The sequence below is a fragment of the Hippoglossus stenolepis genome, chromosome 8, assembly GCF_022539355.2.
Source record: "Hippoglossus stenolepis isolate QCI-W04-F060 chromosome 8, HSTE1.2, whole genome shotgun sequence".
Lineage (NCBI taxonomy): Eukaryota > Metazoa > Chordata > Actinopteri > Pleuronectiformes > Pleuronectidae > Hippoglossus > Hippoglossus stenolepis.
The window spans coordinates 1297626-1315522 of record NC_061490.1 but is presented as its reverse complement, the minus strand read 5'-3'; the positions used below and the strand labels follow the sequence as shown (position 1 = coordinate 1315522).

Sequence of the window (17897 nt, the reverse complement as noted above, 5' to 3'; positions counted from 1 at the left end):
ATGCAAAGGCACTTGTTAAAATAATGTCGAAAATTGGGGGGGAAAAAGGCTCAGCCCTGACAGATCTCTCTGTGTGAATAAGATACAGCCCTTTGCTCACTATGCATATAACCATCCATGTAGACATGTTGACTTGCACAAATTCTGGATTGTATATACACACATGCATACTGTATATTGGTGTGTGCACAGTATGTACATTTACACTCACCAAGAACTTCATCAGGAACATCTGTACACCTGCGTTTTCAGTAAGTTATCCAATCAGCATCAGTGTAATACATAAAATCCTGCAGATACAGGTCAGGAGCTTCAGTTAATGTTCACATCAAACATCAAAAATCGCAGAAAAATGTGATCTCAGTGTCTTTGACTGTGACATGATTGTTTATGATAGATGGGCTGGTTTGAGTCCTTCTGAAGTGCTCTCCTGAACAGTCTCTTGAGTTTTTAGTCCAAATGGAACATCCTGTTAACAGCATTTCTTTGGTTCGAAACACCTTGTTGAAGAGAGAAGTCAGAGAAGAACGGCCAAAGTGTTTAAAGCTGACAGAGAGGCTATTGTAACTCATATAACTCCTTTGTATCGACCAGAAGATCATCTCAGAATGTACAATGCATAAAATGTAGGAACTCATCAGGTTCCACTTGTCACCCTTGGACAGAAATCTGAGGTTGCAGTGGTTCACCAAAATGTAACAGATGGTAAAATGTGGCCTGGTCAGATTAATCAGAATTTCTGCTGAAATATTTGGCATCAACAGTATGAATCGATGGACCCAACCTGCCTTGTGTCAACAGTCCAGGCTGCTGCTGGTGGTAATCTTTGGGCCCATTAATACCAATCATGGTACACCACATTTTGAGTATTGTTGCTGACCAAGTGCTTTTTTATGGCCACAGTTTACCATCTTCTAATGGCTACTTCCAGCAGGTTAATTCTCCATGTCACACAGCAAAAGTCGTCTCAAACTGGTTTCATGAACATGACAGTGACTTCAGTGAACTTCAGTGGCCTCCCCAGTCACCAGCTATGAATCCAACAGAGCACCTTTGAGAGGACGGAGAAAAGGATATTGGCAGCATGAATGTGCAGCTGATCAATTTGCAGCAATTATGTGAAGCAATCATGTCAACATGGATCAGAATCTCAAAGAAATGTTTCAGACATCTTGTGGAATCTTTGTCAAGAAGAAGATAGAAGACTGTTTTGAGAGAAAAAAGGTAGCCTTAGTATTAGTGTCGTGTTCCAGATGAAGTGCCCAGTATGTGCACATGAATTATGTGGTGGATTTATGCATCAGTGACCTTTAAAACATTCATTTCATGTGGACACATGCATGGTAAAACTGCTATTCAAGAGTTGGGTGTCTATGATATATCCGGTTCACAGGGCTTTGCATGTATGGAGACTTACTGTAGTCATCCCATAAATCATACGGATCCATGGCCAAATTCTGAGGTCTGCTGACTTATCATGTAGATTAGAAAACAACATAAAACATATTCCTCATCATCCACTGTTTTATATGTTCGGTCTGTACGGTATCTCTGCCAACTGTCTTTATATTTCTCTGTTTTTCTTGATCTCTTTCTGTATGCGTGTCTTTGATTCTGTCTTTCACTCAATTTTTTAGGTGTTCCTCTGCTTTTTGCACTTTCTCTACCTGGCTGAATCAACCATAGTCAACCTTCATGAGGTTGATCTATACTGTCAGCTCTAGGCTACTGCAGTTGGGCCATGTTGCTGTACGCTTACATTCTCTTAAAACCACAGATATGCACAGACACATATAAACTGGCTTCCAGTACAGGGAGTAGCGTTGGCCCAGAGTGAGAGCAGGCTTTCTGTAGGCCTGGCTCTGTTTCCAGTCAAACCTTCCTGTGTCCTTCCTGAGCCCCTGGACTCCTGTGTTGCGGCATTGCCTCCAGGTTGCTACAAGGCAGGGGAACTGTAGTACAGTGAATGTGTGTCAGAGAGTGTTCTGTGTTTGAGAGCAACAAAGTGGTGTATGAGTCCATGTCAGCTCATTGTCATACACAAATACACACAAATAGAAACACTTCCTTATGTGTATTAAGACAAACACACACACATAAAATACAGAATACTGCACACACTGTTACTTGCACCCACCCACACACAGCTGAGTCCCTTTTTAGTGGTGTCATCAGCTCCACTCTGTTAGTTATAGACACTCACACTGAAACACACACACACCAGTAGAACACCTGTCGGGCTGCATAGCTTGCTCCAGGACACCTTTGAGTCATGAGCTCATCGGAAAAGCAATTAAAGGCAGCGTAGGCCCCGCACGCTGGCGTAATGTTTTGTTTTGCTACTTGGCTTCGAAATTAACCAAACCTGTCAGAAGTCATCTGGCTGACGCGGGCTGGGCTATATTTATTTATTTTCTGTTGGAGAAGCTGGACGCAGGGTCCCAGAACTGCCTCACATCCAACAATGAAGTGATTCTGCGGGGGCGATTAGCTGGCTAGGGCATGAAACCTCCCCCCTCTGTCTATCTGGGGGGGGGGATGTTGAGTACCCCCCACCTCTCTTTGCCTGTTGTTATTCTGATGGTGGGGTCAAGGCCATGTTGTTGAGAGGTTGTGCCCTCTGTAACCCCAATCAGGGCTTTGGTCTCTACTGTGGGACTTGATTTTGAACTTGCACTGACCTATAACCACTCCCAGTTTATTGAATTTCATGCTTGCAGTGACGGAACAAAGCAGGTTTTACATTCAAATATGTCCATGTATAAACCATGTAACCGAATAAAAAAGACGTTATGTAGAGTTTTAGGGCTGTTGACCCACAATGCATATTTACAGAAGAACGTAGACAGGGCTTAAAGGTTCGATGCCTTCATTCAGTCTAGTAGCCTGAGGACAAATGTCAGACAGCCGTAAAACAACCCCGGCAACCCATGCCGTCCTTTAACTCTGTTGGCCTACACGGCAGAAAATAAAAACACCTTTGACATTAATAGGTCCACTCTGGGTGAGTCAAGGTAAGTGTGTCTTCGTAGATGCCGGCACATACATTCTGCAGTTGTGTGTATTTACAGAGTCTAGGCCAGTGACCAGTTTTCTGATGTTTTCTTGAAGAATCATTAAGGAAGTAAGAAAAACACCTTTGTTATCATTGTCATCACTTTGTGTAATTACCCATATGCCGCCCTGTTAGAGCAGAGAAAAACATCAGTTAACCTGCTGCTGAGGTCGCCCTCGAAGCATGCCAGGCCGTTTCACGGTGCTGCGTGCTTCAAAGGAGGTGTCACTCTCCACAGTTATGTCAACACAATGATGAAACAAGAACACACAGTGTGGATGGTAAAACCTTGGTCTTCAAAGCCTCAAAAGCTAGGTCAACACATATTTTGTTTCTGTGTCCCTGTCAAACGGGTAGAGAGAGGGAAGAAAGGTTGTTTGCTCTGTTAATCTCAAAGACGAGAGCTTTTCGAGTGGTGTTGTGATGTATCAACATGGTCATGGCTGTCATTGGTAGAGGCCCGACAGACATGACACACAGCCACAATAAGATGTGGCTGTGTGTACTGGCACGACACTGAAAACACCACTGATACACTGCCAGTTACTTGAGTTTATCTATTTATTTAAGAACCATATTATTAGTCTGTTACACAATTTTCTTGTAATGAATTTTGCCTTTTGTATTTAAAATTTCCATACTGACTTCGGTACTTTGTCTTTTATCGATTTGGTCACCCTCATAACTTATCATAAGGTATAAGATGAAGGTGGGGTCTTTTTTGTCTCCACATAAATTTGAGAATGAAAAAGCTGGTATTAATATATGTCAGTATATATAAGACAGTGTACCAACTATAGTGTGTTAGTAGTGTGCCTTAAATTTGCATTGGCTACGTATTATTGCTGTGCAAAAACCACAAATAAGCTACTCATGTTTCTGCAATTAAGTATTTAATATTTTTATTTGCTCGTTTATCTCTGTAATAACTGTTAGATAAACAATCCATCTACTAGTTATATGATTTATTGCTCTATGACTCATTTCTGCAGAATGTGGTTTGTCGTGCTCTGTGCATCCCATAGACCACAATTTAGGGTCAATTTATGGAATAGATCTTCACTACATCTTCACCACTCAGCCCATTCCCAGACATTTGGGTCCTATAGTGCTCATGCTGTTCTGGGCTATGATGAAACCGCTTGAAGTTGGGCCCCAGCACTACAGCCACAGCCACAGCCAAAGCCAAAGCCTATTAAGCCACCACACTGTGGTATAAGAGTTCAAGCCACGGCTGAGGTTATGATTCCTCGTCAGGAGGAGAGGGAGAGAGGTGGATATACAGTACAATGAGTACACGACTGTTGTTAGGGAGACGATAAAGTTCGTAGAGGGATAGGGAAATAGTGGAGAGACAGAAGAATATAAGTGACGGAAAGTAAACAAAGTAGAAAGATAAATGAAGCAGTAGAGGAAGAACTGTGAGTCACTTTGACTTGATCCAATGAGAAAGTTTCCCTAGAGAAAGTTGTCCAGAAAGTTTTCTGTACCATTTAATAAACCATGGCTGAGGATTAAAGTGTACTTGGTGAATAATGATCTGATACACAGACAAGAGTACAGATAAATGCTTACACTATATAACATCATACTGTAGATGCATATGCACTTCAGACTTCACACCTTACATACATACATGTATGACAGTACTGGTGCATTTATTATCACTTATGCTTTCAGTCATACACATTTCCAGAAAACACACACACAAGCTCATAGGCCACAAATCACAGAACATGGTCAAATCGGAGCAGTTTTATTTGCATTGTTCACAGAGAATAATTCCTGCCAAATATGAGTGGGTTCAGGAGAGAATTTATAAATGTGCTTTCTATATGCTTTAGAGACACTTAAATGTTAGGTAAAGCAACAAGCAATCAGGCTTTGTCAGAGGTGAAATGCACACAGACTTTTACGCATTCCCATTTACTTACACACACACACACACACACACACACACACACACACACACACACACACACACACACACACACACACACACACACACACACACGCTCACGCTCACGCTCACTCAGCTTTGCCTCGGGGCCTGAAACTGAAGAAAGGGTTCTTGTCCAAAGCTCCATTAAACTGTTGAAAGTCCTTCTAGAGCTGAAACATCCTCCTATCGTCATGCTGGGACATTCCACGGCACGCCAAAGACCCTACTCTAATCCTGCCGGCATGGGAATCATTATTGATAGGATCCTAATGCATTACCTCAGGGCCCTCTTATTGTTGGTAAAGATTATTATTTAAGAGTAAACCAAAACCCAAAGAAAGTCTAGAGTTTCACAGAAATTTATCAAAAGAAAATGTTATTCTTGGCTCATTGCGATACCACTTTGAACAGAGCAATTGAAACAAAGACTGCTCCTTGCTGCTCTCCAACAAGCAGGCTTGATACCCACCAGCAGGTCATTAGGACACAGTGTACACTTTGCAGGAGTGGAAGAGCCTGAGTCTCAATCAGACCAGATTTGCTAAGTTAGTTTTGCTCATTGCTTATTTCCTTACATTTATTTGAGTGATCCATATAGGTGTCAGGCCTACTTTGCAGAAATAATTACAGCAGAAGCATCTGAACATTTTTGTCTTTGTCAGTTGACATCGTTTCCACTTCAGTTATTTATTCTTTTCATCTCTTGATCTGGAACCTATTGAATTAGTTGTCTTTAGCTGCACAATTAAGTGTGTGTGTGTGTGTGTGTGCGTTTGTCCAGGTGCAGTACTGCTGGTCAGTGTCCAGGGCATAGCCGTCAACATGGATCCAGTGTTCTGCACATGGCTGCTATACCAACCTCACAGAGGGAGCAGTAAGCACCAGGTATGTGATCCTCTCTTGTGTTCTTGGATAAGATATGGCAGCCTCTCTTAATGTTTGTGAATATTTAAACATGTTTAGCAATTAGTATTAAAAAAGTACTTGCAAAATATTCTACTTTTGAATTAATTCTAAGTTGCTCTTGATCAAGAGCCTGACACAAATGTAAATGTCTGTAATTCTGCCTCCTGTCCTTCCACCCTCCCTCTGCCTTGCCTTCCCAGCTACCCTTTTCCATGTGCTTTGCTCCCTGTCTTCCATCCAGTCTCTCTTTATTTATTTGACAGGGGTCATGGTGATGGTTATGGACATTGAAAGCTCTGTGCCCACACTACACACACTCCATCACACATACGCACACAGCAGACATGCTCAGTCTGATTGCCTTGGATATGGTACAGGTTCACCCCATAAAGGCACATAAATATATATATATATATATATATATATAGTACTTGAAAGTATCATATTGTATTACTTTTATTATATTTCACGTTGTTGCTCTGTTTCATGACTCCTGCTGTTTGAAAGGGCTGTAGGCGTGCACGTGTGTGTGTGCCTGTGTGTGCGTGCGTGCGTGCGTGCGTGCGTGCGTGCGTGCGTGCGTGCGTGCGTGCGAGAGAGAGAGAGTTAATTGCACCAACTCCTCACTTTGGAGGTTATTGCTGTATGGGGTTTAACAGATGTTATGAGTTGGACTGCAGCCAGTGTGAAGGATACACAGCATGGACTGCTGTGTGTGTGGACATGCTGCAGCAAACATGTGGGCGTTTGCGCCTGTTCATGGGTTTGTCTCAGTAAGGCCATATACCTCAGCTGCCTGTCAAGGCCTCCTCAAGGCCTGGCTGCATAGACAAGGTTTTCAGCTGAAGGCCATTCAACAGCCTGTGAAGGACAGTGGAGAGGACACTAACTGGTTAGGTTCAGAGTGGCAGGAAATAATGAGAAAGGAGGAACTTAGAGCAGAAAACTGGACAAAGACAGGGACAGAGGGGAAGACATGTGGGGAGGGCCCACAAGGGGTGGATGTAAAATGTCACAAACAATGAAGAGTGTAGATGTGTGATCGCTGGAGTTATCTCATATGATGTCATCAACCAGGTATGAGTGATGTTCACTGGTTAAGCCTGCTCTTAATATTGAGTAGTTAAAAGTTAGCTAAGCACATATGTATCATGAAGTGTTCAATTGAATGATCAAGTGAATAATATAAAGGTTTTTATACCATTTGACATATTTCTGCACAAGAATAATCAAAATGGTCATATGAATTGTGTTTATACTATTTTGGGGATGTTAAATTGGCCTTTTCTGTAAACATTAATTTGTTGTAATAGCCTCACATAGTATGTGTTTCTTATGGGTCTATTTGACAGTGTGATTCTAACTTTAAAATTCTCGGATGTTTAACAGACTGAAAATGATTTTAAAATCAAACCTGACTTTGGGTAACCAAACTACTGGCCTACAGTATTTTATTCAGCCAATGTTAAGTTGTAAGAACTAAGGAAGGATTTGGCGTTACACCTCAGTCGGTAGCTTCAAATACTAATGTAATTAGGGGGCTCATTTTTAATCTTACCACAACCAGCATTTGGGTCCTGACCCAGTCATTGAAAAACAACTGCATCAGTGCTTGTGTGTGTGTGCAGTATGTGGTTGGCCTGCAGCCTTCTGCAGCTGCACCATAGCCTAGTGGTGCTGCTGGCTGATGCTAATGGGGTTTCCTTATTTCAGACCAATCCTCCAATCTTCTGTCATTCAGCCACCTCTGTGTGTGTCTCTGAGTGTGTGTGCTTTTGGCCTGGCAGCAGCATGGAAGACTGCTCAAAAAACAGGGAGCTGTCACTAGTCCTTGTTGGTCTTGGATGCGTCAGTTGTGTTCCACTGCATTTTTATTTTTCCTTTTCTCTCTCTCTCTTCCTTTTTATATAGCACTACATTATACCCTCATCCATGTTTCCTGATTAACCCAAATCTTTAAGTTGCCTGAAGCTGTCTCTGGGTCATGACCCCATAACAACATTGTTAGCACATTACCGGGTAGTGTTAAAGTATTTCATTGTAAAGCTGAAAACATTCACTTTCTTTCAAGGACTGATTAAATGCACATTTGATGCATCCTTATAGTTCATATTTCATTGCCAGAATGACCTTGTAGGTGCTCCATCACACTGTGATGTCATTCCAGAATCCAGGTCCAGTTTCTTTGGCCAAGAGGAGAGAGGACGAGGTGTCAGTAGGGAGCACACCATTTGCCAAACAACCCTCCAATCAGGCCTCAGACTATGCCAGCAGCCCGGTCAAAACGAAGACAGTCACAGGTAGGTTTACTAATCCCAAGCTGTGCCATACTATGATATTGAATATATGTTGTTACATGACAGCCTAAACACCACATATCCAGGCATGTCCTCCTCTGGTTTTCCTCTTCTGGTTGTATTACTATTGGCGCTTTGTGGGCTCTGGATGCCCAGAATCAGTAAGTGACTTGGCTGTGCTAAGTGGATTCTTCTTCACTGCCCGTTTTCCACTCTCTAAACCCCCCATGATCAGAATGAACATCAGTCTGTCCACTTACACACATGCACAAACCCATAGAATGTACTATACATATATATGTACTTACATTATTTGTTATATCCTAAGACACATGCACATAGAGGCAGGCCAGTCGTGTCATGTTAGCTTGCCTACTTAGATATTTCCTGAACTTTACAAATCAATGCTGTCGCTAAGTAGGGAACTCTGAACTTTTGGAATGGAGATCGACAAACAATAGAGATGAGGGTATAGATGCTGTTCCGCAACTTGTAAAGGATGTGACTGCTTGCTTTACTGTCAGGACCACACAATGAAGCACACCAGCAGTATTTTTAACCTTTAAGGTATAAGCTATAAGAGGTTGGTCACTCACTCAATCACTCACACACACACACACACACACACACACACACACACACACACACACACACACACACACACACACACACACACACACACACACACACACTAATACATGCATTCTTAGACTCCTACCTGGGAGGATGGCTGGAGCAGTCACTGTTTAGGAGCTGTCCATGACACAACGCAGACCCTTACTCACTGTACAAATGGTTTTCATTGAATACTCATATGGTTATTTATAAATGTAATTGCCCACCCCCTCACACTCATGTAGCTCTATAGAGATTTAATTAATGTCATCCAATAGAATGTCTTGGCTTGCTTCGTTTGACTGAATAAGTCACACAGTTTAAAATATGAATAAATAAATATGTTAAAAGGCTGTTCCAGTCTCTGTTGTTTGAGCCTCACAGTGTTTAGGCTCCAGGTCCTCTAAACACTTAAATGGTTGAAACGTTCTCTGCCAAAGCTTTGCAGTGACGAGTTAGGGGAAATAAAGCCAGTGGTCTTCTTTTTTCCTCCTTTCAAAGTTCCTGGGAAATGTGTTCCCAACAGGAGTGATAATTCCCTGTTTTGAATGAAGTCATCCTGTAGCTGTAAATAACATTGTATGTGTATGACGTTCCTCTGTGTCAAGTGTTTTGATAGGAAAAATGCTCCTATGACATTTCAGAGTCTAAAAAGGCCATTAGAGTTCTTTCCTTGCTTACTTTAAAAGCTCACAGCTGAAAGGCCTCACTGCCTTTTCCTCCTGGGTTTCCCACTGTTCCTCGTTTCATCCAATATGCTCTTAAGGCTTTTCCATACCACAGTGTCTTTGCCTAATCACATCTCAGAAGTATATTCTCTCATTAGAGTTTGTTAGTAAACGGTCACCTTGGCTCCAACACTGCACACAAAGCTACATCAGGCTGTAGCTTGTCAGCAACACTAAACTGACTAGAGTACACTGACTATCAATGTGTACGACTTCCTATCTACCAGCTCTCTATCTTTGTGACTGCTCCTCCATGTTGCTGTCTTTATTTTTGTATTTTTGTCTGTGAAGCTGTTTTACTGTTTGATGTCTGTTTTTTTCATGTCTTCATCATATTCTTTTTTTCATAGTTATGCCATCTGTATATTTTCATTCTCTCTTTCACATGACTTAAAACAAAGGTACACTGGATTTGGAATTAACCACTGGAATAAATCAATCAAAACAATTGCATACAGTCACAGACTGTTGGCTCAAAATGTTAAGTGGTCAACACAGAAACTATGTAAAAGCGATTAGTGGTGCCCATATTTGTATATGGCATCTCGTTGTTGGGATGCATTCGTTAGTTGGAAACATATACTAAGTGAGACTCCTTAGAATATTTCTCTTTGAAGTAAAAAGAAGACATTGGTAGGCCACAGTGTCTCTAGTCTAACCACTGTACATTGGAACAGAGCTTACAAGTAAATGAATAGCATCTTCTCTGGGCATTACTGCAGTGTTACAGGAGTAGATGTAATGAAACGTTACAAATTGTTTCCGTGAGCAATCAGAATAGGAAAAGGGCAGAGGCATTTAACCCCTGTGGTTTTAATCATTGTGAAACTATAAGCCTTCCTGCAGTCAGAAGATCTTGATAAACTACAGCTCAACACCAAAGGAGATTACAGCATAGCAGGTACTTCGTTTCCATCATCCCACATCTCAAATTTCACCCTATCCATGTTACATAATAATTTATCCTTCTTGCAATTAACTATTTGGTTTCTCTATATGTAAAGACAGTTTTACTTTATTGGCCATGAATGAAAAATAGGAACTCCTCAAATATTGGGTTATTGCATTGTGGTGATATTTGATCCAAAGTTAGACATTTATAAAGTGAAATTCTGTTCCACCTCATTTCTCCTAATGATCCATTGTTCGTGTGATTAATTGGGGGATGATAAATGGGATGTTAATTCTTCATATTCTGGCTGACCATGTTGGGGTACTTGGTGTATATACTAATTTAACAGGACATATAGTCCACCTTTTGATAATAGTTGTTTAATTCAGAATTTTCTGGAAAGTTCTTTTTACTGAGGCAGATCAGGTTAGTTTAAAAATTCATGTATGTTTTTACACCTTAACTGTACATAGTTAATAAGGGCTCTGAAATGGCCCACGGTCATGGGAATAACATATGTGGATTCTGTTGTTAGGGTGGATTTCCCCTTGTAAAACCCCTCCCCCTAGTCATTTCATGAGAAGAGTTGCTGACATTGAACATGTTATGATTGGAATTAGGCATTATATGCAGATGATTTATTAATTGCTTTACCATGTGTGCAGCACACTGTGGATAAGGGGCTGGATGTTTAAACAAGAGGGAGATAATGAGAGCTCGCTCATGTCAAACTATTATGAAAAAGCAAAAACACTGGCAGCGATCAGCTTTTCAATCCAACTCTTGTGAGTGCATCATCTTTTTATACTTTGTTGAATATTAAGTGAGCATTAAACTGACTTCTGCTTTGTATTGTCAACTCGAGGCATTTCATCTCTAAAGCCTTTTAGCCATCGTAAGTCATGTGATGGATGACATCTGAGCTCAAATGATTAGCTGAAGGGTAACGCTGATGTGGATGTAGTTCATAAATGACCAGGTCTTAATCTCATCAGCTGTAATAGGTACAAATTTGGTTCGTCTCTTGCATATATCTTCTCAGGGGATTCTATGGGGGTTTGTAACCACTGCGCCCATGATTTTATTTAGAAGAAACTTGTCTCGGACATTCAAGAGTAAAAACAAACAGTGGTAACACAGCAGCACACACCTTCTCCACATGTGTACAGATAGCATTCAACATTGAAATCCAATGACACACTCAGATATGGATATATAAATTTCAATCTTCAGTCAACATTCATTCCCATGCACAGGAATAAACTCTTGCGGCTGGCTTATGCTCAACAGGGGCAGCCAGCTATCTGGTGGACACTTGTGCAATTTCAATACTCAGCTATTTAGCCCCTCAATGCCTTGAGTCATCTTGTAAAAAGAGATTATATGTAACATTTTACAAATTATGGACCCTAGTTATGGACACTATTCTTGTCCTTGTGCAAGTCACTGAACCCCACATTGCCCCTGACAACTGCCTTCACTGTGTGAATGGTGTATGATAAAAAAAATGCCTCCATGTAGAAATACTGTGTTATTGTGTATGAATGTGACTTGCACTAAAGCACTTTGAGGGGTTGATATAACTAGAAAATTGCTAGTACCATTCACCACATATTTGTGCCCATTTGAGTGCCCATGGGCAATTTGACCTTAAAATGAGCTCAGGTGCAATTTTGGTGCTTTGCTAAGGCAGCAGAAAGCAATTGCCTACTAAAAACGTAAAGACTACCTCTTTAACCGATTCCCTCTTGAGTCCAGAACACTAAGATTTGTTTTGCTCCAGGATACATACTGTTTTGGACCCTGCCACCACAAGACACTGAAGCTGACAACATCTACTCTAACCATGCATTGAGGTGGTAAATTTGAGAAGGTAATAGCTTACATGTCCGGATTATTGTTGTTTGAAGTACTGTTATGAGACCAAATGACCTAATATGCTGGATGTATGGAATATTAGTGTAGAGTGGTGTTCTGTTCCACTTGATTATAAACTGGTGAGAGCAGTCTTTTCCTGTGCCTATTGATTATCATAGTTTTCCACTGGAGCTATTGATTTCCCCTCAGAAATCACCTCTGGAATTATTAGAATAAATCATAACCCACTGGAAGAAAATCATTTTCAGAGTTTTTAGCAGTTCAAAGCCTCCTCAGAACAATTGCACTAGCTAGATGTCCCTGCTTCCAATTGGCCATTTGAACGCATGCCTGGCACTTTTATGATGTAAAGAGAGTGTTATGTTGTTTTGTTACCACATTCAGCCTAGCTACAGTTTCATAGTAATCAAGGGGGACTTTCCTGTAGGCTTTTGGAAGGTGCCTGTTAATGTGTAGGCAAATGTACAGAGACACACAGAACTAGTTCACTGCAGATCATTTCCCCAGAAAGCTCTGAGGGCAGGGTGATATCATATTATGGCGGTGGGGCTGCCCAGCTAAAATCTCAAGGTCGACATCCACTCAACTCTGTTTGGCAACAAAGTATTTCCCGCTGTCTCTCTTCCTCTCTCGTTTTGGTCATTGCACATGTTACATAAACAGGGTACGTGTTACAAGGCATCACAGACTTTCAGAACCAGCATTGGCTGAACTGGACCAAAGCCAGTTCCAGTTGATGACAGGAACTTTCACATGGTTAAATATATTAAAATACATTTTTATGTTTTTTTTTTATGTTAGACACACAGCTTGGCAATTAATATTGGATGTCCATCACATAAGGAATTGTATTTGTTCTTTCAAATAGGCATACTGTATACTCTGTAGATGCACTGTACAAATACTCATTTTAATCCTTGTCTAGGTGTTTTTATACTGTAGTTTTAACAAATGTCTCCCTTGTCATATCTATGTAGCCCTGGTTTGCCTAGGATATTTGATAGCTTCAGTCATTTTATCAGGATTTTTGTTACTGGTCAAAAATAGACGGTCAACTTAATATTCTTCTTTTCGAATCTGAACTTTTTGACGTCATTTAAAAAAAACTAAATACAACACTTCTTATTTAATTCCAATCATAGATTTTGTTTGAAGGTTGCTTAGTAACATCATCACAGAAGTGTTAACAATTGTTTTTTTTTGTCGTTAGACTTTATGAGGATGGCTGTGGAACGACGACTTTGAAAACAAGTCATTTCTCCTCAGCTTGAGGTCCATTTCTGTCTGCCCATACAATTACACCACAAATTGGTTCACATAAAACTAGCCTCTAAGTATTTTCTTTATTTGTCCCTAATGAATGATCTTGTTGGCAGCAGCACCATGTTTCTGATTGAGAGCCTCCCAAGTCCAGAGCTTCTCATTGTTCCCTAACATGTACCAGAGTAATGATCTCATTGGCTTTGCTTTTCAATTCTAAAATTAGCCGTTGGCGCTCTGAGGACATACCTCTTCTGCTGAGAAACCTATCCTCTGATCTGGCTCTCGTTCTTGAAGGTTGGAATGAGAACTGTTGTCCGTGTTCCTCTCTGCTAGTGATCTGAATGATGGAATTAGATGTATATTTCCCATTTACTGGGAGGATCTGAAAGAGATATCAAAGCACTTTTGCTTTGTTCATACTGTTAATCTGCAAGTTACAATACAATATCTGGTGGTTGCCAAGGCTGTGCTGCAAAAATGTTTTTGAACTGATGGCTTTTCTGTGATCTCAACCGTAGTGCGTCAAAAAAAGAGGAGGTGGGTACGGGAAAAAAGTCCAGGTTTCATGGTTGAGTGACACACAGTATATTCTTGAAAGACATCAATTTATATATTTTGATGAAAGAACCAGCAGAGAGAAACTAATATATACATGCTTATAAACATACATAAAATAGCAAGAGCACTGATGAGAGAACTTCAGGCAGAACTACACAGTCATACATAACAATAATCCAAGCCCAAGTAGCCTGATGGAAGTCAGGCAGGTTTTTATTGGCTGCTCTGCACTTTTCAGAAGGGGATAATATTTTCATTGTGGAGTTATTTATATAGTTAAATTTTTCTGGTAAAGTCAATAATTTATCAAGGTAATGATGGTTGGAGCAGGGAAAGAAAACAAGGAAAGGAGGAATAATGACATACGACCCCCATCAAGACCACCTCCACCCCCTCCCCAGAAGAATGATTATAGTCTGTAGGGGACTTCACTCGCAAGATTAGAATGTCTTTGGCCTCTACACTATGATGAGCCCATATACAAACCTTTCACTGACCTCCTGGACACATAGCACAGTAGTGGGGAATACATTTGTCCTTATATATCCCTTTTCTACGTTGGTGGATGATAAGGGCATTAGGCCTTTTGTGGATGTTGGCTGTGGTATTTGAAGTTGAAGTGAGAGGAGGAGAGGGAAGTTGGGGTTGATTTGTGGTTCATCAGACGTAGCGTGGATTAGTCCTCAGGCTCGAGAGGGTTTAGTTCAGATGACAGGAACGGGAGGGGATTGGAGACTGGGTTGAGATGATTGCACCCGGGACGTTTCAAAGGGATTTCGTGTCACTGAGAGAAGACGTGGCCTTTTGTTTTCATTCTTTATGTGTTGTGTCATGGTCTTGCAGGCAAACTCTCTCTTCTTTTCTCTTCTCTTCTAAGATCTCCTTTTAACTTTACTCTCTCGTTTTCTTCTCTCCTTCGTTTTTGGTTAAAGTATAAAGATTTTAAAGTGTGAATTGGATAGCAATGTTGTGTTTAATCTCTCTGACCTCTGATAGTCAATGTGCACTTACTTTAAAAGTCTTCTTCCATCGTTAATATGACTGGTTGATGGACTTCCTAAAGCACAGCTGGCAGAAAGAGACGATACAACCTGTATGTGGATGCAGTCTGTGTAGAGAAGTAGAAATAGATGGGTTATAAACAACTCTTCTCTCACCCTCATTGGCCTTACCCGTTCCTGTCAGCCTGGCCACACAATATTTCAATTTTTCATGACTGCTGTAGAAACACTGAACAAATGGAGGCACCTAAATATTTAAATAAACACTGACTTGCATCAAAAACAAATATGCAGGCACGTTTATTAAAGAACCTCATTACTGCCTTTGCGCACAGCTGTAACAGAATATACAACACTTCAACTCACTATAAACCATTTGAAATAGGGAAAGATAGCAGGCAGCATGGGGAAATGCCCTGAGATCATTCAGTGAGGTTGTTTATATGGTTGAATTGCTCAAACAATCAAAAAGGACAAATGGATGCTTTTTGCCATTGTTTTCAAGACTTAAAGCGATAGTTCACAGAAAAATAACTAACCAGTTCGAGCACAAACATTAAAAAAAGGGGCAAAACAATACTGACCCCTTTGCTTCGTGAAACACAGCAAGGCGAGTGTAACCCACCTTTCAAGCCAAAACAAGCAGAGCAGCTAACCCATCCATCTTCATGCTTTCCAACTTTGAGAAGTCTTTCTATAGTAGGAATGGTCATGGGGACATCCTGGTGGGCAGCCACACTGGTGGGCCAGTGAACTGTCAAAAAATCCATAAAGGTTTTACCGGTGCTCTGAGTCTCTTTAGCCCTCTCTGTGTGCCTGTCAGTCAGGGTATGCACAAGTCCTAACGGATATGTCAAGGGCTGAATTTAATTCCAACTTGTCCAATTAAGTCCAACTTTGCAGTCCCCACCATTAGAAGGCCTTCACTCTTGCTGTTTTCTTCTGACTTTTTAGTCTTTGACTGTTCCTCAGCCATCCTCTGACAATGTGATTATGTTGAGGCATATACTGTACACCACCACCGTTAAATTCTTTCCATGCAAACATCACCACAGGTCTCTTGTTTGCAGTTCCAACCAATCCCTTTCCAAACCCTACATGGTCTGATGACGATGGAACTAGACTCCTTCTTCTACTTCCCATTGGGTCTATCTACACTGCTCAAAAAAATTAAGGGAACTCTAAAATAACGCATCAGATCTTGATCATCGAATTATTCAAGTTGAAAATATTTACTTATGTACATTGTATAATTTGTTAAGAACAAAATGACATAACAGTCAATGGAAACCAAAACCATCAACCCATTCAGAGCTGGATTCAAAACCACACTGAAAAACAAACAAAATGTAAGTCACACACTGATCCAACTTGCATGAATTTCATCACGGCAACTCATAATGTGACTCATTAGTTGTGTAGGGCCTCCTCGTGCCTGTATGCACTCCCAACAACATCTGGGCATGCTCCTGATGAGTCGGCGGATGGTGTCCTGGGGGATCTCCTCCCAGACCTGGATCAGGTTATCCCATCCCATAGGTGCTCAACCGGATTAAGGTCAGGGAAACGTGAGGGCCAGTCAATGGCGTCAATGCCTTTGTCATCCAGGAACTGTACACACACTCTGATCATATGAGACAGGGCATTGTCCTGCACCAGGAGGAACCGAGGCCCACGGCACCATCATATGGACTGACAATCGCTCTGAGGATTTCATGAATGTGCTGCTTAAGGCACTTTGTTTTTCTCCCAATGCACAGACTAAGAAGGATCACAGGATTTTTTTTTCAGCGCACATATGTAATGGACAGCAGCCTGTGAGACGTTATTCACCAGATTTGACAAATATTTATTAGATTAGGATTTAGAGTGAAAGTTTACTGGCACTGTTATGGTGTTAGTATTGATTGAATGACTGCGGGTGTATCAGAATGTGTGCGTGTGTATTCAATGGTAAGTTGCACATGAGTATGATGTGTGATTTTCACTAACCACACCACACACCCTCACACATTTTACAGCCATATTACAATGCAATGGTGGTGGTGTTATGTAGTACATCATGCAATGAGGCAACGCTGATTTGTTTCTCGCCCTAAAGTCAATGTGTTGTAATTGGGCTGGTCTTTGTGTTTTCTCTGATCACTTGACAAAAGCTGTGGGCTTGAAAAAATCCTAACCTTTACTTACTGGATGAAGTGATGGAGCTGGTAAAGAGGATACAAAAATTGCCATCACAACACTGAAGTTACACACCAGCTGAACACTAAGCCGTTTTCAGACATGACCTCCTGGCTACAGAGTTTACTCAGAGTTTGCCTTTCACACATGCACAATACAGCGGGAGGTTCTCTGTACAGACGTGTTCACAACAGCATCAAATCCTCTGCGTTATGCAGGCGAGAGGTGGAGCAGCCGGGTGCCACAGACACAGGCAGGAAGTGACATATTTACTCTGTATTTACTCACATGATTTTCTTTGCAGCACCCCAACACTGTTGTCGGCACTTATCACTACAAACTCTTTTGACATTTTTGTCTGTGTCTTCTGTGTGTGTGTCACCACTTTTTCACCAGGAGGTATATGTTTTATTTAGTTTTTTCATTTTTTTCATCTGTTGTTACAACCCCCCCACCTGCTCACGGTGAATCCAGAGCGGGATCCCCTGCTGTGTTCATACATCGACTTCTCCTGGATTTCTATTTTGACATTATACTATATGAGGCCAGGCAGATAAAGTCTGTAGAAACTGCAGAGCGTC

General features: G+C 41.1%; 1 protein-coding gene across 1 annotated transcript in view; it reads left to right on the top strand.

The window, feature by feature from the left end:
• The window catches only part of LOC118113661 (vacuolar protein sorting-associated protein 13B-like), a 311783-nt gene that overhangs the window by 115796 nt on the left and 178090 nt on the right, over positions 1 to 17897 (top strand). The window contains exons 20-21 of the mRNA XM_035163589.2: positions 5779 to 5882; positions 8071 to 8203. Coding sequence (XP_035019480.2) covers positions 5779 to 5882; positions 8071 to 8203 — 237 coding nt within the window. The remainder of the gene's footprint in view (positions 1 to 5778; positions 5883 to 8070; positions 8204 to 17897) is intronic.